We start from the raw sequence: 26,460 nt of genomic DNA, 5'->3' as shown, positions 1-26,460 counted from the left end.
GTAGTAAAGTATCATTTAGTGTAGTACCATACGACACTACATGATACTACACAGTACTATACTATGCTACATTATATCATAGTATAGTATATTATAGTATAGTTCTATAATGTAGCACAGTATCACTTAGTATAGAATAGTGTAGTAAAGTATAATTTAGTATAGTACTATACAACACTACACAATACTACACAATACTATACTACATTAGAGTACTATACTATGCTACATTAGAGTATAATATATTATAGTATAGTTTTGTGTAGTATAGTATACTGTAGTGTAGCACAGTAACATTTAGTATAGAATAATGTAGTAAAGTATCATTTAGTGCAGTACCATACAACACTACATGCCAATACACAATACTATACTATGCTACATTATATCACAGTATAGTATATTATAGTATAGTTCTATAATGTAGCACAGTATCATTTAGTATAGAATAGTGTAGTAAAGTATAATTTAGTATAGTACTATACAACACTACATGATACTACACAATACTATACTACATTAGAGTATAGTATATTATAGTATTGTGTAGTATAGTATAGTGTAGCACATTATCATTTAGTATATAATACTGTAGTAAAGTATAATTGAGTGTAGTAGTATAAGAAACTACACAATACTACAAAATACTATACTATCTTATAGTATAGCATTGTACAGTATCGTGTAGTGTCAAATAGTGAAGAGTAGAATCACGTAATACAGTATCGTTGTAGTGTAGTGTAGTATTGTGTAGAGTAGTACAGTATTGTGTATTGTAGTGCAGTATCATGTGGTATAGTATAATTTAGTATAGTGTAGTATTGTGTAGAGTAGTATCATGTGTTACATGTCATTTAGAATAGTATTGTGTAGTGTAGTATAGTGTAGCATATTGTAGTATGGTGTAGTATGGTATAGAATGGTATAGTATAGTATAGTACAGTACAGTACAGTATACATATATATTTTTGTAATTTTTGCATAATATGTCACGACTTTACTTGGACAATTTGAAAAGTAAAGTCGAAATTTGAAATGTTAATTTAGATTTTTTAATTTTAGAATCTCAATGTAGTTTCCTTTTGAACCCCACTACATAAAATAAAATAAAATAAAATAAAATAAAATAAAATAAAATAAAATAAAATAAAATAAAATAAAATAAAATAAAATAAAATAATAAATTATGTATGTAGAAACTGAATATGAATTCATTGGTACAAACTGCTCAGCTCTCTCGTGAAATGTTATTGAAATAAAAAAGGTAAAATAATTAAATAAATGTAAAGTAAATTTACATTTAAAATAAGTATTTAAAATAAGTAAACAAATAAAAATTACATTCAGAAAATCTGGCAGGGATTGTCATTATTGATATTGATTACTGGGTTCATTAGAGTGGATATATTTTCACAAGGATCATAATTATTCTTAAATCACGTTCATGGAAGAGGTGTGAACATGCAGGATGTCTTATCAGTGTCCAAGATCTAACTTCAAAGCTTCCTGTTCTCTTAATTTCCCATTAAAACTCCCATAACTCACTACCATTACACCCGGAGGGAGGAGGCTGTACGTTATCATGCACCAAAAAATGTTTTAATAATAAAAGTTTATTATACATTTACTTCCGCTACCTTCATACCTTGGACCCAGTATTTCTTTGACAGATTTCCCGGACACCCTCTAGCAAACAACACACATCTAACCGAGTCCAAACAAAACCAGCAAGAATCAGTTTTCAATTCAACACTTTCCTCAAGTTAGTGTAACATTGTGTGCGCAGTTTGCACATGCCGAAATATTGCGCCGCAGGAAAACAGATAACAGAGCCTAACAATGACAACAGTAAAAGTCCTGAGATGGAGCCAAGGAACACAATAGGTTCTGTATGTGAATACAAAGGAAACGGGCTGACTTTTGAACTAGCAGCCAAACAATCCATCACAATATAAAAAACACACAAGTAAAGAGACCACCACTTAAAAATTTAAGATTAAAAGACCTGCAGCTCTGCAAAGTAAAGGTAACGTGCTGGTGATTAAACTACTGTAATGTCCTGCTTTCCCTTTGATGAGATTTATGGTACAGCTGTGGGACATGTGATTACAGGAGGTCATTAACTAAGATGAGTGACTCAAAACACTAAAGAAAAAAGAAAAAATCTCATCTAGGAACAAGCTCACATAGTTCACGGGATAGTTCACCCAACACTGAAAATTCTATTGTTTTGGAAAGAAAAAAAAAATAAAAAATCAAATCAAAAATAAAATTAAAATTAAAAGGTGAAAATAAATAAAATAAAATAACCCCCCCAAAAATTTTTTTTAAATGTCTGTTTTTAATGGACAATATTTTTTTTTTTTAAATATCTTCTTATGTGTTCTACTGAGAAAATAAAAGCTTGCAGGTTTGAAAAGAGATGAGTGACATGACTTATTCCATTAAAAGACTTCTGGCACTGGATTTGATTATGGCAAAATGACACACTAAATATTTACTGGTAAAGCATCTGTTACTGGTAGAGATGTCACCATGTGTGCTGCTGACGCAATTTAGACTGACCTTTGAGGATATTAAAAAGACTGAAGCAGACATGAGGAGGTTTGGCAGACAGTAAAACACAAAATCGAAGCTTCTTCATGCTGATTAACTGTGCTCCTTCTGTTTGCACAAATCCTGGGCTATATTCCAATGTTACTGAGAAAATCAAACTTTGGGAGAAACATCGATCATTTAGAAATGATAAATACAAAACATTATTTTAAGTGTAAATAAAATATAAATTATACACACACACACACACACACACACGTCTGGTTTATTATCCTTGTGGGGACTCTCCATAGGTGCAATGGTTTGTATACTGTCCACACTGTATTTTCTATCCCCTTACCCTAACCCTACCCCTAAACCTAACGCTTACAGAAAACTTTCTGCATTTTTACTTTCTCAAAAAAACTCATTCTGTATGATTTATAAGCTTTTGTACCCATGGGGACCTCAATTTAGGTGTATTCAGGTTTAGGTCCCCACAAGGATATAAAAACAAGTCCACACACACACATAATATATATATATATATAATTTATAGTATTTTTACATATAAAACATACAGTCATCTGAAAAGGTTAGGACACCCTATTGAATTCCATGGTTTTCTGTATCAGGACATCATAAAAAATTATCTGGTCCTTGGCAGGTCTTAAATTTTGTAAAACTAGTCCTCAGATAAACATCACCACATGATATATCACACAGTGTCATTATTTATTTAAGAAAAATATAGCCAAGAGGGAAAGGCCATGTGTGACAAAGTTAGGACACCCTATGAGTCAATTGCCTGTAGATCCACTTTTAGCAGCAATAACTTGAAGCATTCATTTTCTGTGTGACTTCATCAGTCTCTCACATCGTTCTGGAGGAATTTGGACCACTCTTTTTTTTTTTTTTTTAACTTTGCTCCAGTTTATTGAGGTTTGTGGGCATTTGCTTATACACAGCTCTCACCACAGCATTTGAGTCAGGATGAGCTCTGGACTTTGACTGGGCTATAGCAACACCTTGATTCTTTTCTTTTCAGCCATTCTGTTGTAGATTTGCTGGTGTATTTGGGATCATTGTCCTGTTGCATGACTTCAGATGTCGGACAGATGCCCTCGCATTTGACTCTAGAATACTTTGATATACAGAGGAGTTCATGGCCAACTCAGTGACTGTGAGGTGCCCATTTCCTGTGGCTACAAAAAAAAGCCCAAAATATCAGACCTCCTCCAGCATGCTTGTCTTTTGGTATGAGGTGTTTGTGCTGATATGCTCTTTAGGTTTTCATTATGGCCAAACATCTCTACTTTGGTCTTGTCTGTTCAAAGGACATTATTCTAGAAGACTTGTGTTTTGTTCAGATGCAACTTTGCAGACCTAAACTGTGCTGCAATGTTTTTTTTTTTTTTTGATAGAAGAGGCTTTCTTCTGCCAAGCCTTCCAAACATGCCATTTTTGTCCCATATTTTTCTAACGGTATTGTCATGAACTTTATCATTTAACATGTTAACTGAGGCCTGTAGAGTCTGAGGTGTAGTTCTTGGGTTGTCTGCCATTTCTCTGAGCTTTACACAGTCTGATCTTGGGGTGAATTTTCTGGGATGTCCACTCCTGGAAGGAGAGGTGTCTGTTTTAAATGTCTTCCACTTGTGAATAAACTTCAAATTGTTTGGAAATAGCCGTATTTCTCTTCTCAGATTGATGGCAGCAACAATTGCTTCTCTAAGATGATTGCTGATGTCTCAACTCCTTGGCATTGTGTTAACACACACCTGAAGGCTCCAGACCAGCAAAATGCCAAAGCGTATGCTTTTATAGAGGCGCTCAGACTTGCTGATGATCAGTTAATCAAAGGTATTTGATTAGCAGTGCCTGACTGTTATTTACCCCCCTTGCCGTGCAACAACCATATGCTTGAGTGTCACTTTTATTTTATTATTTTACATATTTTAGATTACTATTTATATATATTTCATATGTCCTATGCGTATGTATATAAATGAACATAAAATGTATGATTAAAAATAAATAAATAACATAGAATACAAATTTTAATTATTTACTCATAAAGTGACTTTCAAAGATTTCAAAGACACTGAAGACTGGAGTAATAATGCTAAAAAATTCAGTTTTGAAATCACAAAGGTGAATCAATAAAAGATATTTGTTAATTATAAAAAATAATTTAAAAACGTTGATAAAAATAGCAACAAGCGACACGCAATGACCACATGCAATTTTTAATTTGCTTTAAATGGCTTTCCTCAAAACTATTTTTTTACTTCACTCCATGCTTTTGGTTTTCAAAGCATGTCTTTCTAGGGCCAGGTAAAAAGGTCACAAAAGGGCACAAAGGAGGAGTTGTGGAGGGAGGCCCACCACTGCATTGTGTTTTCCGGCCATCAATCAGGCCTGAATCATCTTTAAAAGATAGTCATCTATCAAACCCTCAGGAATATCAATCACTGCAGGGTCAAAATGCAAAGGCGGGTCAGAGAAGAACCACTTGATGCTGGTCTTTCATTTTGAGTCACTAACCATGGCTTTCATGGCCAGCACTCAGAGATGAAGTGAACGGATTGAGCTGTGGAGGAGGGTGAGTTAGTTTTCCGTTTAATGTTTAATGCATGTGCAGCATGTTTTAATAAAACAAAATAAAACTAAATCTGCAAAAATGTTCATTATTTTACCAATATATTGGTAAAATATTTTACTATATGTAAATGTCTTTTTACCACATAAAAGACGTTTACATATAGTATACAATAGAAAATAATAGTTGAATTTATAAAAATGACCCTGTTCAAAAGTTAACACACACTTGATTCTTAATACTGTGTTGTTATCTGAATGATCCACAGCTGTGCTTTTTTTTTTTTTTGTATAGTGATGGTTATACACAAGTCCCTTGTTTGTCCTGAACAGTTAAACTCCTTCAGGTCCCACAATTTTTTTTGGTTTTTCAGCATTTTTGCGTATTTGACCCTTTCCAGCAATGACTGTATGATTTTGAGACCCATCTTTTCACACTGAGGACAACTGAGGGACTCATATGCAACTATTACAGAAGGTTCAAACACTAATGATCCAGAAAGAAACACGATGCATTAAGAATTTGAAGATCAGTGTAAAAGTAACCTTTTTTTTGTCTTCTGGGATCTTCTGTAGCATCTGAAGGGCAGTACTAAATGAAAAAATATGATATTTAGGCAAAATAAGAAAAATGTACACATCTTCATTCTGTTCAAAATTTTTCACCCCCCGGCTCTTAATGCACTGTTTTTCCTTCTGGAGCATCGGTGAGTGTTTTAACCTTCTGTAATAGTTGCATATGAGTCCCTCAGTTGTCTGTAGTGTGAAAAGATGGATCTCAAAATCATACAGTCAATGTTGGAAAGGGTTTAAATACACAAAAATGCTGAAAAACCAAATAATTTGTTGGACCTGAAGGATTTTTCTGGGCAATTGGACTGTTCAGGACAAACAAGGGACTCATGAACAACTACCACTAAACAAACAAACAAACAAAAAAACACAGCTGTGGATCATTCAGGTAAAAACACAGCATTAAGAATCATCCGTATGTAAACTTTTGAACGGCGTCATTTACTATAAATTGAACTATTATTTTCTCTTGTGGACTTTATATTAATGTCTTTTGTGTGAAATATCTTATTCAGGTCAGTACTGAATAAAAAATAACACGCATTTTGTATGATCCATCTTATTTTGGTAAAATAATTAACATTTTGCAGATTCTGCAAGGTGTATGAAAACTTTTGACCTCAACTGTGTATATTAACTGAAAGCTGATATAAATTTTAAAATGCAATTTGATTTCAAGCAATCAGATTCGAATTATATGCATAAACAGTTGGCTTTTTTAACCTATATGGAGTGGTAGATCATTTTCGAGTTGATTTAAAGGCATCAATAAGGCAAGAGTGAGAGGAAGCTACTGACCTGCTGACACTGAGCTTAGACTCCACCACATTCAGGACTCAACTTTTAATAGGCCTTTAAACCTGATCACAGGTCAGGGGCCAAACAACAAGGGCTTGAGGAACCTGGAAAAAATGTGCTGAGGGAGTAGTTCACTTCCAGAGCAAAAATGTACAGATAGAATACTCACCCTGTGTCATCCAAGATGTCCATGCCTTTCTTTCTTCAATTGTAAAGAAATTATGTTTTTTTGAGAAAAACATTTCAGGAATTATTGGAATTCAATGGTGCTCACGAGTTTGAACTTCCAAAATGCAGTTTAAATGCATCAAAGGGCTCTAAACAATTCCAGCCGAGGAATAAGGGTCTTATCTAGCGAAACAATTGGTCATTCTCTAAAAAAAAGAAAATGACAAGACAAACATTTAAGGTTAAAGAGAACATACAGTTTTATTTGATTTTTTCATAAAATAACCAATCGCTTCGGTAGATAAGACTGGGATCATTTAGAGCCCTTTGAAGTTGCATTGAAACATGTTTATTTTGGATGTTTAAACTCACAGGCACAATAAAAGTTCATTATATGGAGATAATTCCTGAAATTTTTTCCTCAAAAAACATAACTTCTTTACGATTGAAGAAATAAAGGCATGAACATCTTGTATGACAACGGGGGGAAATTTTTGTTCTGGAAGTGAACTACTCCTTAAAGGAGCCATTCTGTACCGATAGTCTGTAATTTTACCCCAGTTTCACTTGCCTTCGCCTTATAATAAACACAAAAAAGACCTGTCAATTGATTAAATCAAATTTCTGAGTAAAATAATTGCAAATAATCGCATATCAGTTTTAGGGCTTCACAGGAGCATCACTGCTCTGCTTTGAAATGAAAACAGTCTGTAGGTACAAGACCATGTCACAAAAGACTAAAGCATCTTTCAATAACTGTACTTTAAGATGAACAAGCCCTTGTTAGAGTTTGAATGGGAGGGTATAAAAATATCCCAATGGATATGAGTCACAGTAGCTTAAACCAACCAAAGTCCAGCGTGGCGTGTCTGTTAATTCCTTCGCGGTTTGGCTTTTTCCCCCACTTTAAATTACTGGGTTGTTATACACTTCACTTTCAAGTTGCGTCCCAGATTCTCTCAAGTCCTTTTCTCAAATAAAATTTGAGAGCCTTGAATATTACAAATCCAGACGGAAACTGATAAAACATAGGGTTTAGCCTTCAACATGTGGAAAAGACTTACTGTAAATCTTAAAGTATGTTTAGGGGGAAAAAAATAAACATGTCTCCTGCAGAGACAGCTAAATTAAAACATTTGGAGAGTGATTTCCTCTAAAAGCCGCCATAAAAACATTGCTTTCTGTCTGACAGCATCACTGACTCAACCAGTGGAACCAATCTGTTTGTTTAATCAATATAAGATGAGGGGAACATTGAGGGGAAACCTGCTTAAACATTCATCAGACGTCATTTTTCTTTCATCTTCAGAACACAAATTAAGATATTTTTGATTAAGTCTGAGAGCTTTCTGACCCTGCATAGACAGCAACGCAGCTGAGACGTTCAAGACCCAAAAAGGTAGCAACGACATTGTTAAAGTAGTTCATTAGTGCTTCAACCTTAATTTTATGAAGTTACGAACACTTGTTGCGTGCAAAGAACACAAAAATAATGACTTTATTCAAATTTCTTCTCTTCTGTGTCAGTCTTAAGCTTTGGAACATGCCACATAACACACAAAAGCAGAAATTAATATTCTCTCATTCAGTAGAGACTGAAACTGTCCAACACATGGAAACAACCTTCAATCACAAGTGCACAACCTCTACTCTCAACCACTAAAAGTTAAGGAGACACATGAAATGGTCCAAACTGGAAAGCCAAGTGGACGATGGGTGGCCTGATAAGCCAACCCAAGAAAGCCTTCAGTCATTAGTGGATTTATAGCCAACATAAGGCTCTACTCAAAAGGGTTGGAAGAATTTCACCTTTCTGACCTGGCTAAGCTGGGCCCTAAGCTGCGCTGCACTCTTTTGACTAAATGCAATGAAGCCATCTCTTCACGCTCATCAACTGTGCGCCGCCCAGAAAGAACGGCTTGCGTTGGTCATTGTCTGTTTCACATCTTCTGAACAAGCGCTGGGCGGTTATTTGATTAAGCCAGTCCAGCGGGAGCGCTCGGGTTACAGAAAATATTAGCCTTCAGCAGAACACACTCGGGGACAGAACAGTCAAACGCAATGAAGGACTGACTTAATCAGCTCATTTTACAGGATTAGAGGCAAAATGGCTGACTATTGTGTTTGCTCAGGCACACAGCCCTGCTCAAGGTGACCAGAGAAGCAGATTCATGGCTAAAATAAAACCTAAATGGTTTTGATAGCCATTTTAGTATTCTTCAGTCAGCACTGTACCATCCCCAAAGGACAGAGTCATAGTGAGGGGGTCCGACTTAGGTCCTCTACGGTATTGCATAGTTGTTGGCACTGCAATTGTTCCTGGCTCAACAAGACTGAATTAAATGTGATTATAATAAGATACAAGACAGTGCATTGCAAAATAATGACAAGAAAACACATCTGTGTGACTTGTGTAGTCTGATTCACAAATAAATGTGACCCTGGATCACAAAACCAATTTTTTTAAACATCATCTGAAAGCTGAATAAATAAGCTTTCCATTGATGTATGGTTTGTTAGGATAGGACAATATTTGTTCGAAAATCAGTAATCTGAGGGTGCAAAAAAATCTAAATATTGAGAAAATTGCCTTTAAAGTTGTCCAAATAAAGTTCTTAATGTATATTACTAATCAAAAATTAAGTTTTCATATATTTACAGTAGGAATTTTACAAAATATCTTTATGGAACATGATCTTTACTTAATATCCTAATGATTTTTGCCATAAAAGAAAAATCAATAATTTTGACCCACACAATGTTTTTTTGGCTATTGCTACAAATATCCCCCAGCGACTTAAGACTGGTTTTGTGGTCCAGGGTCACAAATGATTCTGATGTAGGGCTGCCCCCTAATAGTGACGAGAAGAGGCTTGATTGACCAAAACTGTATTAGTCACTTAGTCGCAGAAAAAAAAACAAAAAAAAAACACAGGAAGTGGCGAAGTCACGCAGTTAACTACGGACAGATAGTTAACGCCTGGTCTATGTACAGTACATCGGGCAGGACATCCAAACGCTCACTTATCTTTTCATTGACCTCAAATATGGCTTATCATCTCAAATACTGTATGTATTAGCAACTTTACATGGTCGTTCAATCTAATGTTAAACTAGAAAAATGTGTGCTATTGAATAGTAGCGCGCTCACTGCATGGCAGATAGAGGTGCCAGTGTGGTTACTTGCTCTTAAAATACGTCATTCTTGGTCATGCAGATATGAGTAATACATCTTTCGAATCTGTAAATACTCTACGTTTATTTGTGTGCACTCAGAATAACAACAAAACATTGCACTTTTGTAAAATAATGAAAGCAAACAGGATGTGCTTTCTGCCATCTCGGTCTCTGTGAACTTGAGTGCGTCAACAAAAACCACTCTGTTGCAACCACAACCGTTTCTGAAGAACTACATTCTTTGGCGGAAGAATACTGTTTTTATTAATATTATTGCACTTTATTTGCCGTTTTATTTTGTGAAACCCTACTACGTATATGGAATAACCCTTTTATAAAAGTAATAAGCCCTGTGAAGCTGTGGTTTACAGTTTATTTATAACAGCTAAGGAGGTTTTAGGCACTTCTTTTTGCGTCGTACCTAACAATGCCCCTAAGCTGTTATAAATAAACAGATATTCTGGATGAAAACTGTCCCATTGACTGGCAGGTAAATACCACTGTCAAGACCCAGAAAAGTATGAAAGACATCGTCAAAATCCGTGTCAGCTTAGCACCATTTTGGAGAGTATCCACCGGACGCAAACTGTGTACGACGGATACGCTGTTTTTGTTCAAATCAAAGCGTAAATATACAAAGAAAACATATCTGTGTAGTGCGGCGTACGCAGGTTGCGTCCAGCGGATACTTTCCAAAATCTTTATTTTTTTCTTTGCGTAAAAAAAGTATTCTCGTGGCGTCATAAAATTCAGATTGAACCACTGATGGCAGATTGACTATTCCGACAATGTCTTTCATACTTTTCTGAGTCTTGACAGTGGTATTTACCGGAAAGTCAATGGGACAGTCAAAAGCCTCCCGGTTTTCATCCAAAATATCTTAAATTGTGTTCTGAAGACGAACGAAGCTTTTATGGGTTTGGAACGACATGGGGGTAAGTGATCAGTGACAAAATTTTTATTTTGGGGTGGAGTAACCCTTTAATAAATAATAATAATTTAAATAACTAAATAAATATATTTTAAAATGTAATTTATTCCTGTGATGCAAAGCTGAATTTTCAGCATCACCACTCCAGTCTTCAGTGTCACAATGATCCTTCAAAATCATTCCAATATGATGATTTGCTGTTCAAGAAGCATTTCTTATTATCCATACTATCACTTTTGATCAATTAAATCTGTGCTGAATAAAAATGCATTAATTGCTTTCCAAAAAAAGGTCAACTTACTGGCCCCAAACTTTTAAACAGAAGTGTATGAATACATATATAAAATTTTAAATTTTACTAAATAATGTATAAATATTTTACATCTTGAATTTCATTGCACCTGCAGAAAGCAGCTGAGTCACTGCAGTACAGACAGCAGGGAAAATCACAGCGATGCACCACAGCGCTGAGATAGCAGCACACCTCAGGATTCTGCCAACACACTCACAAGCAAAATACAATCCTGCTCTCAGGGCAACAAGCACCTTTCTGTACCGCACACTCCCATGGGAGCCTATACAGCAATCAACAGTGATGTCTATGCCGCAATATTCACGACAAATTAATTTGTTCTTGTAAGCTACAAAACTTGACTTTCAAACGGGGACCCAGACCAGTGTTTCCCCTGCCATTATATTAGGGGGGCGGCCTATACCTTGTTCTTTTATTAAACAAACAAAAAACAAAATAGTCTTCTGTTATTTATCTTATTTACACAACAGCATGTCATTTCTGTCTCTACGTGGACGCGCGTCTACAATTACTCTATAGCGCAGAATGCTGCGGAATTCGTCAATTTTTGGATGAATAAATCAAAAGTAGGTCTCTCACTTAATTCAAACCGCGATATGGACTAATGTCTGTAAATATTAAAACGCAAAAAGATGGTTTAAATATGATTCCTCCATGTTTGGCTTGGCTCTGCATGAATGAATGGCAGAGACGCTCTTTCGTTTACTAAATACTGAAGCACATGTGACGTGAGGCTCGCTGTGATTTTCAGCCTTTGGGTCTCATTATATGATGACATAAACACATGAACTTATTCTCCAGAGCTGCTGTGAGAGTCACTTCATGTGAATTTTACCGTTTCATTTAAGAAAATTAGCATCATATCATAGTGTATACACACAAAAACTAACCAGCAACCTGTCAAAATAAAAGTACGGTTTAACATATAACAGAAATGTGTTAGTATTGTGTAACTTTAGTACAGTATAATGTAGGTGTTTATATATTCCTATTTCTGGCAAATTAAAAAAAAAAAAAAAACACAATGAAATGCTAAAAAAAAAAAAAAAATATTACAACAAGATTAACCACCTAATTGTAGAAAAAAATTCTACAATTATTACTACATTTTTTAAACATAAAATTCTTCTTCCATGTATTAATTTTAACAGATAAACTTTTGCGAACAAATAAAATGGTTTTAATTTTCATTTAATTAAAAATAAATAAATGTTTAATGCCTTCATTTAATTATCAGAAAAATTCAAACGCGCAAGAATTTCTTAAAAAAAGAAAACGATTGTAGGGCCCCATTGTTCAAAATGTTGAAACTGAGATTTTGGACTTCTTTTTTCACTGAAATAAATGTACAGAGAGTAAACAGTAAAGCAACTGTTACCGAAAAAAGTACCGTACTGTACCATACCGTACCATTGGAATCCTAGGGGAAACACTGCAGAAATAAATCGAGAGAAACCTACAGTAGAGAATAGCGACTTTATAAGCTGAAACAAAAGCCATTTCAAAGCTTTTTAGTAAAAAACTATTTTACTTACTACCTTTCTGGTCCTTGAACGTGGCAGTAGCATTGTTGTCTACGCAGGGCCAGAAAGCGTTCAGATTTCATCAAAAATATCTTAATTTGTGTTACGCAGATAAACAAAGGTCTTTGGAACAACATAAGGGTGAGTAATTAATGACAGAATTTTCATTTTTGGGTGAACTATCCCTGTAAATTATTTGATAACATCACAAAGGAAAAGCAAATCAGAGCAAATTTAATGAACTCTTGCTCCTTGATACTTAAAGCAAACGTCAAAACACCTTCAGGCAGGTATGAAGTCACAGACAGGTGTGCTAAAAACCTAATAAACATACAATCTACTTAAAGACACGGACCACTAAAAAACTCTTCAGTCAACAGTAAGTCAGCTGCGGTCGTTCTGTGGTTTCCTGACATCCAGATGTTTCCCAAATAGACCTTCGGTGGAAGCTCAGGTGCAGTGAGTGAATCAGTTCTCATTACCTTGTTAAAAGGTGGACAGAGAGGGATGACGGCCCCCCCGGATGACTCACAATGACTCACAGAGTTTAGGATGACAGATTCATACTGTAAAAAAAAAAAACTGCTGGGCCTTTCAATTACACCAGGGCCCCCCAAAAAAACAGCTCCAGCATGCACTGCCACCCTCAGGGAATTTCTATGTCGTTAAAAGCCGATGAGTCACGGCCGCCAGACAGCGATGTGCCCGTCGAACGGGATTTTGTCAAACCTGTGTTAACGCTACTGTAAATCACCAGAGGAACTTATATAAAGAATATAAATCACTTAAAGTGATAAAAGTAATGCCAGGGATCGTTGGTAACGAGAGAAACCTGATGATCCCAGTGTGGGCGGACAACAAGAGAATATGGGGGGGTTTTTTGAGAGTGTGCAGACCTGAGGCTAAAATAGTGGCAAGTGTGGTGATTTTATTTGGGGTTGGTAGTTATGTAAGAGTGATTAGATGACAAAGGGACAGAACATGAAAGCGTTTTTTTTTCATAAGGTGGAGTGTGAATTCATAGTTAAAGTAAAAGTGACTCTAAGAAAAATACTTCAGTAAAAGGTCAAAATGACCTGATATTGCAAGAATTAAACCGCAAAATCAAAATAAGATGAAAAAAAGCTAAAAGAAAGTGTACAAGTAAACAAACAAATATAAAAAATAAAAATACATCTAATAAATACATAAAAACAAACCAACAAACAAACAAAGGCTGATATAGCAAGAACCGAATGGCAAAAGTGAAAAGACAAACAAAATATGATATAAAAAAAACACTCTATAAGTAAAAAAAAAAAAAAAAAAAAGAAAAAGAAAAATAAGAATAAATTATAAAATTTGTAATATATTATTTTAAATTATAATGAATTATTACAAACATCTAATAAATACATAAAAATGAACAAACAAAACATAAATGTTATTGTCCAATACTGCAAAAGTGAAAATATATAAACAAAATAAAATGTAAAAAAAGTGCACAAATAAAAATAAATGAATAATAAATTATTAAATGTTAATAAATTATTACTTTAAATTATATTGAATTAATAAATTAAAATATTTTTTTATTAATAATTGTGTTTATTAATAAAAATCTAATAAATACATTATTGTTATTTGATATTGCAAGAACCGAATGGCAAAACTGACAAGATATAAATAAAATAAGATGTTTTTTATAAAATAAGAATTAATAATAAATTATTATATTTTAACATATTATTATTTTAAATTATGAGATATTAAAAAGAAATACATTTAAAATAGATAGATTCCTAAATAAACATCTAATAAATACATACAAATACATAAAAAATAAACATAAATGTTATTGTTATCCGATATTCCAAGATCCAAACGGCAAAAGTAAAAATATATAAACAAAAGATATATATATAAAAAATATATATATAAAAAGTGTAAAAATAAATAAATAATAAAATATTAAATTTTAATATATTACTGTTATAAAGTATATCAAATTATTACATTGAAAATAAATGCAATTATTTAAAATGAATGAATACATACATTTACACCTAATAAACACATAAAAATATTAAATAAATAAATGTATATAAATGGTACTGATATCTGATATTGCAAGAACCCAATGGCAAAAGTAACAAGATATTAAAAAAAAAGATGTAAAAAGGTGTACAAGTAAAAATGAACTAATATTAATTTATTAAATTTTTATATATATTATTTTAAATTATATTGAATTATTGAATAAAAAATACAGTTATTTAAAATAAATAAATAAACATACATATAATAAATATATAAAGATAAATTATTAAATAAATAAATAAATATACACAAATGTTATTGTTATCAGATATTGCAAGAACCTAACGGCAAAAGTAAAAATTATATAAAAAAAATATTATAATGTTGTTTTTTTTTTAAACCAAGTAAAAAGACATTAGTAATACATTTTGACATTTTATTATATTATTATTTAATATTATATTGAATTATTAATTTAAAAACAAATACACATTTTTACAATAAATCAATTAATAAATAAATCTGAACTTAATAGTTTCTCTTCAAGTTTATAGAACAAACAGTACTCTATTACTGGGTAGAACAATGACAATGAGACATGGCAAACATGTATAAAAAAATACTTTATAAACCATTAGTGTGTGAAAACACTGAAACCTGCATTAGTACACAAGGTTTGTTTGCTACAGCCTGTTGTTACTGAACTCAAAGATAGCATCCAGCCTAAGCACACTTAAGAGTGCGCTTTGTACACCCAGGCATGGCGTCCTCCCCTGGGTCTAACATGAGATGCAGCTGACATTTTGTTCCCAAAAAGCCAGCACTTACGGGCTCATCCAGTCAAAAGCATCCCTGTTATTGGTCCCCTAACGGTGATGACCGAAGAGATTGAGTCACTATCTAGTGTCTCTGTCAGCCCATTACACTTGACCCTTAGTCCTGAACTCAGCATCTTGCTTACAGTACAGTAGGCTGCCGAGGCACATGGGACAACATACTGTACTGAAGGTGGGCTCATATGTACACTAAACAAACAACCGGGACAAAGGAGGAGGTCTTATGTAAGGGGGTCTGGAATGTCTGCACATGTTTGGATGGGGCTTTGCTCAGAGAACAAGCGCATTCATTGTTGTATTAGACTGAATGTTGTAAGCTGTCCTTGCATGCTCGGATGTTTAATGGTGGGATTGTGGGTATGTGTTTACCTTCATCCTGTCCGCCATCGGCCTCCTCTAAGACTAGGCGGTTCATGCAGTTGATTTCCCACTCCTGAACGTCAGTGTTCCAGAGGGCCGGGATCAGGACGCGATGCTGGGAGCTGGACACACATATACACAACAACACAGTCAAATTAAAACAAGGACTTTTTACATTTTCCACAAGATTTTTAAGAAAAAAAATCTTATTAACAAACTGCCCATCAGAAGTTCTTAAACTGGGTTTCGGGAAGCCACAGGAAGCCAGGGTTCTAGATTTAAGTGCTCTTTAAGAGATAGTTCACCCACAAATGTAAATTCTGTCATTAATTACTCACCCTCATGTAACCCCTAAGACCTTCGTTATATAAAAGCTTTTATTTTGGATAGTGAAGAGTCTGCCTACAGACAGGAGGTTAAAGAGTTGGCTGTATGGTGCCGTCATAACAACCTGGAGCTCAACACGCTCAAAACAGTGGAGATGATCATAGACTTCAGGAGAAACCCCCCTGCACCCCTCCCTCTCAGCATCATGGACAGCACTGTGGCAGTGGAGACATTCAGTTCCTGGGATCTGTCATCTCCCAGGACCTGAAGTGGGTCACTCAAATCCACTCCATTGTAAAAAAGACCCAACAAAGGTTGTACTTCCTTCGCCAACTAAGAAAGTTCAACCTTCCACAGGAGCTGCTAAAACAGTTCTACTCAGCCGTCATTGAGTCTGTTCTCTACACATCAATAACTGTCTGGTTTGGCTCAGCTACAAAATCAGACATCAGAAGATTACAGAGAATGGTTCGGACTGCCGAGAGGATTATTGGTGCTCCCTTGCCCACCCTTCAAGACCTGTATTCATCTAGAGTGAGGAAAAGAGTTCAGAAAATCACTCTGGATCCCTCACATCCAAGTCATCATCTCTTTGAACTTTTACCATCTGGCCGGCGCTACAGAGCCCCAAACACCAGGACAACCAGGCACAAGAACAGTTTTTTCCCCCCAGGCAATTCTTCTTATGAACAGTTAAATGTTCCCCCTATTGTGCAATATAATGTGCAATAACTTTTTATTTATTAGTCACCACCCCCATCCTAGCACATCCCTGCATCTCTACTTCTTTCTATTCTATTCTATTCTGTCATCTATAGCACGACTGTACATACCACTCATTTATTTATTTCTCAATTTATTTTTCTAATTTTTGTCTATTTACATATGTGCATTTTATTCTCATCTTATTTTTCTAAGTTTTGTCTATTTATATTTACATATGTGCATTTTATTCTCATCTTATGTTTATTGTCTGTATGTTGTTGCTGTCTCTGGAAACTAATGACACTAAAACAAATTCCTAGTATGGGCAAGCATACTTGGCAATAAAAGCTCTTTCTGATTCTGATTCTATTTACACAGTATGTGTGTTTGTACTGTGTATATTTATTATGCATATATAAATACACATGCATGGATCATTTTAAGAAAAATATGTTAAGTTTATATATCAAAAACATTTATATATTAAATTAATTACATGTTTAAAAACATATACATGGAAATATTTTCAAAATGTATACTGTATTATTCTGGATTAGATTAATCGCGAATCGTGCCAGCACAAACTACAATTTAATTATAAAAAAAGATATATATAGCAAATATCTGTCAAAAAATCCTAGATTTGTAATTTAGTAATGTATACAATTTAAAGACTTTCTAGATATTTTGAACTAAAACTTATATAACATACACTACCAGTCAAAAGTTTTTGAACAATAAGATTTTAAATGTTTTTTACAGTACCGCAAAAACAGTAAATTTTAAAAACATTTTTACTATTTAAAATAACTGTTTTCTATTTGAATATATTTTAAAATGTACTTTATTCGTGTGATTTCAAAGCTGAATTTTTTAGCATCATTACTCCAGTCTTCAGTGTCACACAATCCTTCTGAAATCATTCTAATATGCTGATTTGCTGTTGAAAAAGCATTTATTATCATTATTATGATGCTGAAAACAGCTGAGTAAAATTTTTTCAGGTTTTTTGATGAATAGAAAGTTCAGAAGACTTATAGATTTATAGATTATAAATGTCTTTAGCATCACTTTTGATCAATTTAAAACATCCTTGCTAAATAAAAGTATTAATTTCTATTAATTTCTAAAATTATTCTGACTCCCAGCTTTTGAATGGTATAGTGTAGAATGTTACAAAAGCTTTTTATTTCAGATAAATGCTGATCTTTTCTATTCATCAAGGAATCCTGGAAAAAAAAGGACTCAACTCTTTTAAATATTGGTAATAATAATAATAATAATAATAATAATAATAATAATAATAATAAATGTTTCTTGAACAGCAAACTAGCATATTAGAATGATTTCTGAAGGATCATGTGACACTGAAGACTGGAGTAAAGATGCTGAAAATGTAGCTTTAATCACAAGAATAAATTACATTTTAAAATATATTCAAATAGAACACAGTTATTTTTTTAATAGTAAAAATATTTTAAAATCTGGCTGTTTTTGCTGTACTTTGAATCAAATAAATACAGGCTTGGTGAGCAAAAGAGACTTTTTAAAAAAAATATATAAAAAATCTTACTGTTCAAAAACTTTTGACTACTAGTATATGTAGTCCTTCACAAGGGTCAATACTGTCATATCTGTGGGTCCTTAGCATCATAAAGTTCAAAAACCTCTGGCCTAGGTAATGTCAGCCAAAAACGAAGGTTGTTTCAGATGTTGACGAAAGATCAGGGTACATAGAAAACCTGACAGTTTAAAACTATTTAGACAAACATTGAAATGTCAGAGATGTTTCTCCCTTGCTATTAAAAGCAAAAGCTAACCCTACGAAAGCAACCCTGCTAGCAGAAGCAAACCTTGTCTGCCTGTGCTTAATGTCACAGTGAGTTACATAAGCCCTAAAGTGGCCTTGTCAGGGGAAAAAGCGGCGCACAAACGATCTGTCAAGACTTTGCAGTGGCCAACACATCAACGGGACTGAATGAGAGGAAGGGGCCAGTATTGTAAAAGAGCGCAAGGACAACCCCGTTCCTTTTATGAAGACCTGACACTGTCCACAGTCTCCGGTGACAGATGACAGACAAACGCTTCACCGTGGATACCAAAACCCCAGCAAGCGGTGACGTCAACCACGTTTCCCTGAATTAACGATTACATAACAAGAGCTGTAGAAGTTAGTCATCACAACTGGAATAAAAAGTGTTTAAACCAGTATCTGAAATGCCAACCAAGCTGGTTTTCCCAGCTGGTTTGAACCACCTTAGGCTGTTTTTTTCTGCAGGGATTTAGGGTTTTGAGACAAACCTGCTTGTTTCTTCTTTGTGTCCCTTTTTGGCCTCCTAAGCGAGGCGACGGCTTCGTTCTCAGACGGCTCAGTTCTCTGCCTAGCAAAACTCTGATACTCTGAATCAGAGGGGAGCATTTAGGCTTGACCTTGTCGGCACTGACGTCGTGCCAGGCGAGCAACGTGAACCCGTTCCCTGATGTGTAGGAGCTTTGTGCTGACTGCCATCTGCATGTCAATGCCAAATATCCCCTTTGAAACTGGCAAATGGCTTCGTTTGCCCTTATAATCCTGTAAAGTGGCTGACAAAGTGCATGGGCTTCGCATGGACATGGAAGCCTCAACAAATATCGCTTTTAAATGTTAATTCGAAGATTATTCAGGAAGGTGAGTTTTATTTGTATGCATGCACATAAAAGAATTACAGATCACATGGCAAAAGATTATTTGGATTGGCAAGACTTTGTTGTTATGACGACACACACTACTGAATAAACGGCGGCCATAGAAACAATTTAACAGCTTAACAATATGGCCCAGCTTCTTGTGTCTTTGAGTTCCGCTATACTAATGAAAGCGGACCTCATGGCCACATTACCATGGCGACTGTGACATCATCAAATAAACATATTCACTATGAATTGAGTGCCACTGATTTATGTTTGAAGTGTATGTTATGAAGAAACCTAATTTCCTCTGTAAGCAAGTGTTTTCTTTTTATAAATTATTTTTATAAACGTAATATATAATTCCTAGTACTGTTAGACAAGGTCTTGTTTCTTCCATTGTTATGATGAGGGAGACATTATAATGGACATGCTTGGCTAAGCTAATCTTTAAAAACAATTTTTTTTAATGTAATTTTTTATCTCAAATCTCATTTTGTTTGAAGAGATAGTTAACTAAAAATGAAAATTACCCCATGATTTACTCGCACTCAAGCCATCCTAGGTGTTTATGATTTTCTTTGATTTCAGACAAGAACAATCAGAGTTATATTAAAAAAAAAAATTCTGGCTCTTCCAAGCTTTATAATGGCAGTGAATGGGTGTTGACATTTTGAGATCCAATAAAGTGCAACCATCCATCATAAAAGTGCTCCACACAGCTTCAGGTGGTAATAAAGGCCTTCGGAAATGAACTGATGCTGATGCACTTTTAATTCGTGACCGGTGTTCGCCTACATCCTACATCATCTGCTGGAATCTCATGAATTTGCATTTGACAGTTCAGTGTCAGTTACTCTCTGTATAATAACAAAAACATTAAAAAAAAAAAAAATTCTCAATTTCAACATTGAACAATACGGCCCTAAAAAAAATTTTTTCTTTTTTTTTTTCCCAGAAAGTTTTGTTTTATTTTTTTTTTTTTTGATAATCAAATGAAGGCATTAAACATTTATTTATTTTAAATCAAATGAAAATTAAACCCTTTTATTTTTTTGGCAAACAAACAGAGGTTTACTGTTAAAACCAGTACATGGAAGAAAATATGTGTGAATATTCTGTTAAAAAGTTTTTAAAATTGTAGAATATTTTTCTACAATCAAGTGGTTAATCTGGTTGTAATACTTATTTTTATCATTAAATTGTTTTATTTAAATTGGCCAGAAATACAAATATATAAAGACGTAAATTGTACTGTACAAAAGTAATACAAGAGTAATACATTTATGTTACACGTTAAACCGTACTTTTATTTTGACAGATTGCCGTGGACTTTCTCTGTGTATACACTATGATATGACGCTAGTTTTCTCAAATGAAACGGTAAAATTCACATGAAGTGACTCTTGCAGCAGCTCTGGAGATGAAGTTCATGTGTTTACGTCGTCATATAATGAGACGCAGAGGCCGAAAATCACCACAAGCCTCACGTGTGCAGTAAACAAACCTGTGTTTCCGCCATTCATACATACAGAGCCAAGCAGAACATGCAGGATTCATATCTAAACCGTCTTGTGGTTTTAAAATATTCTTTATGGTCAGAACATGACAAATACTTGATGTTTTTTTAATTCTTCGCACTTTTTTTTTTTTTTTTAAAGATTTCTTTTTTGGCATGTTTGCCTTTATTGTGATAAGACAGATCAGATAGGACAGGAAAGTGTAAGTGAGAGAGAGGGGGGTGGGATTGGGAAAGTTCCTTGAGTCGGGAATCGAACACGGGACACCCGAAGCGCAAAGGCGCTGTATGTCAGTGCGCTGCCCACAAGGCTTTCAGCGCAGACAATTCTTCACACTTTTTCCATTTTTCATTAAAAAAATAAATATCTTAATAGAAAAAAATTCTATAAAAAAATCCGATATTGTTTCAAATCAAGAAACAGGTTTGTGTTACCTGATAATATTATTAATAATAATAATATTAAAAAAAAAAAAAAAATACACATTTGATAGTAGCTTAAGTTAGGATGCAGATGTAGATTTATGTTCATTATCAAAATCAGTAATATCTGTAAAAACTGTAGCAACCTCATTTTTATATGGTGAAATGTAATTATTTTGACTGTTTGAGTTTTTTTTAAATTAACCATTGCTTTTCCATAGTATCATCCACAGATCATGATAATAACAGTTAAAACCACAATAAAGCACCTCAATACTATGGTAAAAATTTAATATGGTTCCTATGTATTTGTATGAAAAACAGCAGTCTAAATACATTTCGTATAAATGCATAAACTCTACAGCTTAATCACAAAAAATACTGTAATTATATTCTATTACTCCTCCTTCAATACATGTAATACACATCTACATTAACAATATAATAAAATTCAACACAAACATACCCACAATTCTGACACAATACCACTGTGCACTTAGTGCTACCACAGTAAATCTATGGTAAATGATGGCCATTTGTAGATTTAAAAGCCTTCTGACTGTATCGTTGCACACAGTGTTTCTCTTATTTGTCAGCGCTGTTTTGTCTGGCTATAAAACGAGTCATTTGTGTTCTTCACTGGATTCAAGCGCGTCACGCTGACGCTGTTTAGTGAACGAGACTCATCAGTGAGTGAACTCATGTGCTCTAGTAAGTTCTTTGTAGTAAGTTTGTGCCGTGCCACCGTTTGAACTTTGATCAGAGCGGATAAATGGTCCAAGTAGCGTGCTTTGACTAGCACTTTTTTTTTCTGCGTTTGCTGCATAAACATTATATAACATTTAGAAAACTCTCTTATTCAAAATCTCAACAGCCATTCACTGCCATTACAAAGCTTGGAAGAGCCAGAACATTTTTAAATATAACTCTGATTGTATTTGTCTGAAAGAAGAAAGTCATATACACCTAGGATGATTTGAGGGTGGGTAAATCATAGGGTAATTTTTAATTTTGAGTGAACTATCCATTTAATTAAAAACAAAATGTTGTATCAGTGCACTCACATGTCTACAGGGACTCGTAGCAGAATGGGCAGCACTGTGGCCTCCTCAGTCATGTTCATGATACGAGACTCCAGCAGCAGGATGATGGTAAGGCCGGTGCGAAATACAGCCTGCAGACCTGTAAAGAAAATAAAGAACTGATCAGATCAAGTTCTGGAAACCTGAACTGGAAAGTGAGGCTTAAAGGATTAGTTCAATTCCAGAATAAAAAAATTCTGATAATTTACTCACTTTAATGTCATCCAAGATGATCATGTCTTTCTTTCTTCAGTTGAAAAGAAATTTTTTTTGAGGAAGTTTTTGAGGAAAACATTTCAGGATTTTTCTCCATATAGTGGACTTCAATGGGGATCAACAATTGGGCTCTACACAATCCCAGCTGAGGAATAAGGGTTTTATTAAGCGAACGATCTGTCATTTTCTTAAAAAACAATTCAGTTCATATACTTTTTAACCACAAATGCTCACCTTGCACTAGATCTGCACCAGTGACGTCACACATTATGTAACAACGTTGGAAAGGTCATGCGTGGTTTGCTCTTTGTCTGTGTTCTTCAATTCAAAAAGGTAGGGTAGGGAGAAAAACTTATGTCACACATGCATGATTACATGATGCGTGAGGTCGGGCTGGTGCAAGACGAGCATTTGTGGTTAAAAATATATACATTTTTATTGTTTTGAGAAAACGGGCGATCGTTTCACTAGATAAGACCCTTATTCCTTGGCTGGGATCATGTAGAGCCATTTGAAGCTGCAGTGAAACTGCAATTTGGATCTTCAACCCGTTGGCCACTACAGAAGTCCACTATATGGAGAAAAATCCTGGAATGTTTTCCTCGAAAACCTTAATTTCTTTGTGACTTAAGAAAGCCGTGAACATCTTGGATGACACGGGGGTGAGTAAATTATCAGGAGATTTTTATTCTAGAAATGAATCTCTCCTTTAAGGCGCAGAACTGAAATATTTCACCTTTGAAAAGCAAACACACCAGCTTGACACTTGAGTTGTTATTATTCTAGGACAAACACGATAAAGGGGTGTTATACCATGCAGCATGATAAGATCCCAAATGGCCAATACTGAGTCCCAGCACGGTAGCGAGGTGAAGAGGGTGAGAAACCACTGCATGATGAAATGTAGAGAAGACACCCCAAGAGTCTCCTACCAGAAGAGAGACAACAACACACTCCTGTCAACATCTGACATCCATGCCAAATCTGTATGAACAGGTCATTTCTCACACAAACAAACAAACAAATATCTTTAAAGCTTAAAAGCTCCATTGTCACACTGTAATTTAATGGAAAAGAGTGAGTAAACTTCTACATTTTTGTGTTCCACACTAAAAAAAAAGCCATTTAGGTTTGTTACATCATGAGGGTAATTAAAAAACAGATTATTTTTAATTAGAATGTCAGTTTCATTAAGTTTTAGGTGTGTTGCTGCACTCTGCCCTTTTTGTAAGTTTAACAACAGCATCTTTTCTCATGCTGTGGTCTAATAGTTTAGCTTTTCAGACAGCTGCGCTGAGTCAACACACAACAAGAAGGAAATCCCTTAAGAGTTCACCAAGCTGCACAAATGCTCTGAGGGGGTGGACAGCCACTGCTATAAAAAAAAAACAACAAAAAAAAAAAACAGAGGAGCTCATTTGAAAGCCCGCAGGAAAAGGTCTATAAGACACAGTGACAAATCTGTGAGGGGCGTTAAATGTGAGAGGCTTCTCAAGAGAAAGGCTGTGATCTACATAAACTCTAGAGGACTGAGACATTTAAAGCGCTGCGTGTTATACACCATGTTTTTATATTCAGGCATTTTCCTAATGGGAGTGGAGGTCAAGGTTTAAGACCTCTTTCTCAAGGTCTTAGTTCCAGAGGAAGTGCAAAGGAAAGATGGTTCTGCTGTTATGAAAGTGTGTTGGGAAAGTGTTATTTTAGATTTGGGAGGACAACCAAGTGCTGCTAAATATATATAATATATGTGACCCTGGACCACAAAATCAGTCTTAAGTAGCACAGGTATATTTGTAGCAATAGCCAAAAATACATTGTATGGGTCAAAATTATACATTTTTCCTTTATGCCAAAAATCATTAGGATATTAAGTAAAGATCATGTTTCATGAAGATATTTAGTAAATTTCCTACTGTAAATATATAAAAACTTAATTTTTGATTAGTAATATGCATTGCTAAGAACTTCATTTGGACAACTTTAAAGGCGATTTTCTCAATATTTTGATTTTTTGCACCCTTAGATTCCAGATTTTCAAATAGTCGTATCTTGGCCAAATACTGTCCTAACCTAACAAACCACACATCAATGGAAAGTTTATTTAAATAATTATAAATTATACATCAATTTAATAAAATTTACACTTATGACTGGTTTTGCGGTCCAGGGTCACATATAATACACACAATAATTTATTCATTAACATTTGTACTGAATAATTTGAGTGATTTTTAAACTAATTTATTTTTTATTGAGTGAGATTTTTAATATAAAGAAATTTAGACTATAACTCTTACCAAGTGCTGGAAAAGCAGAGGTTTCCTATGCTTCAGGAGCTGGTGAAAAACCAAAGCTTGATGCTGAATCCTAAAAATAAATAAATAAATGATTAAAATAGATTAAAAAATAAAAAAAGCTGATTAACCAACCAATATATGGCCTATTTTTAATTATTGCCAATTGCAAAAAACACATACAGTTGAGGTCAAAAGTTCATATACACCTTGCAGAATCTGCAAAATGTTGATTATTTTATCAAAATAAGAGGGAGCTTACAAAATGCATGTTATTTTTTATTTAGTACTGACCTGAATAAGATATTTCACATAAAAGGTTTTTTAAAAAATTTTTTTATAAAAATGACCCCATTCAAAAGTTTACATGCGCTTGATTCTTAATAATTATTAGCATTTGCAAAAAAAAACATACATTACAAACATTAAGAGCCAGGGGTGAAAACTTTTGAACAGAATGAAGATGTGTAGATTTTTCTTATTCTGCCTAAATATTATATTTTTCTCATTTAGTACTGCCCTTCAGAAGCTACAGAAGATGCTTACATGTTTTCCAGAAGACAAAATAAGTTACATTTACCCCGGTCTTCAAATTCAAAAAGTTTTCACCCCCCCAGCTTTAAATTCATTGTGTTTCATTTTGGAGCATCAGTGAGCGTTTGAATCTTCTGTAATAGTTGCATATGAGTCCCTCAGTTGTCCTCAGTGTGAAAAGATGGATCTTAAAATCATACAGTTATTGTTCAAAAGGGTTCAAATACACAAAAATGCTGAAAACCCAAAGAATTTGTGGGACCTGAAGGATTTTCACAGTATTAAGAATCAAGTGTATGTAAACTTTTGAATTGGGTCAGTTTTATAAATCAACTATTATTTTCTCTTGTGGACTATATGTAAACGTCTTTTATGTGAAATATCTTATTCAGGTCAGTACTAAATTAAAAAAATAACATGCATTTTGTATGATCCCTCTCATTTTGGTAAAAAATTACCATTTTGCAGATTTTGCAAGGTGTATGTAAACTTTTGAAATCAACTGTATTAACTTCACTGTTGTATGCTATATTTATATATTCTATGCAAAGCTGATTGTCTTACTTCTTCATAGAAGCATCAAAGAGCTCTGAGAGATACTTTGGTTTCTCTAACAGAGCAACCAGAGCCCAAAAGGCCTCTTCCTCAGACAGGATCATCAGGAGCACGGCAGCTATATAGGACATCCCTGAGCAAGAAAACAAACCTTGAGGCATCACATACTCCCATTATGACCTGAATGTCAAGGGCAAACTAACTAAATTAGCTCCACAGAAAAAAAATGCAAACAAAATTACAAGCGTGACATGCTACAGCAAAAAGATGGCACTTGACTGCCCTCTTGAGACCAAACCTCAGT

At 34.3% G+C, this 26,460-nt stretch overlaps 1 protein-coding gene across 1 annotated transcript in view; it reads right to left on the bottom strand.

The window, feature by feature from the left end:
- The window catches only part of si:ch211-266k8.4 (TBC1 domain family member 9B), a 57,599-nt gene that overhangs the window by 28,484 nt on the left and 2,655 nt on the right, over nt 1–26,460 (bottom strand). The window contains exons 6-10 of the mRNA XM_051099915.1: nt 26,166–26,289; nt 25,071–25,140; nt 23,587–23,701; nt 22,540–22,657; nt 15,844–15,956 (exon numbers count right to left, since the gene is read on the bottom strand). Of these exons, the coding sequence (XP_050955872.1) occupies nt 15,844–15,956; nt 22,540–22,657; nt 23,587–23,701; nt 25,071–25,140; nt 26,166–26,289 (540 nt within the window). The remainder of the gene's footprint in view (nt 1–15,843; nt 15,957–22,539; nt 22,658–23,586; nt 23,702–25,070; nt 25,141–26,165; nt 26,290–26,460) is intronic.

Source organism: Labeo rohita, chromosome 25 (assembly GCF_022985175.1).
Source record: "Labeo rohita strain BAU-BD-2019 chromosome 25, IGBB_LRoh.1.0, whole genome shotgun sequence".
In the NCBI taxonomy this organism is placed as follows: domain Eukaryota; kingdom Metazoa; phylum Chordata; class Actinopteri; order Cypriniformes; family Cyprinidae; genus Labeo; species Labeo rohita.
The sequence above is the reverse complement of the archived record's forward strand: the minus strand, read 5'-3'. Positions and strand labels throughout refer to the sequence as shown.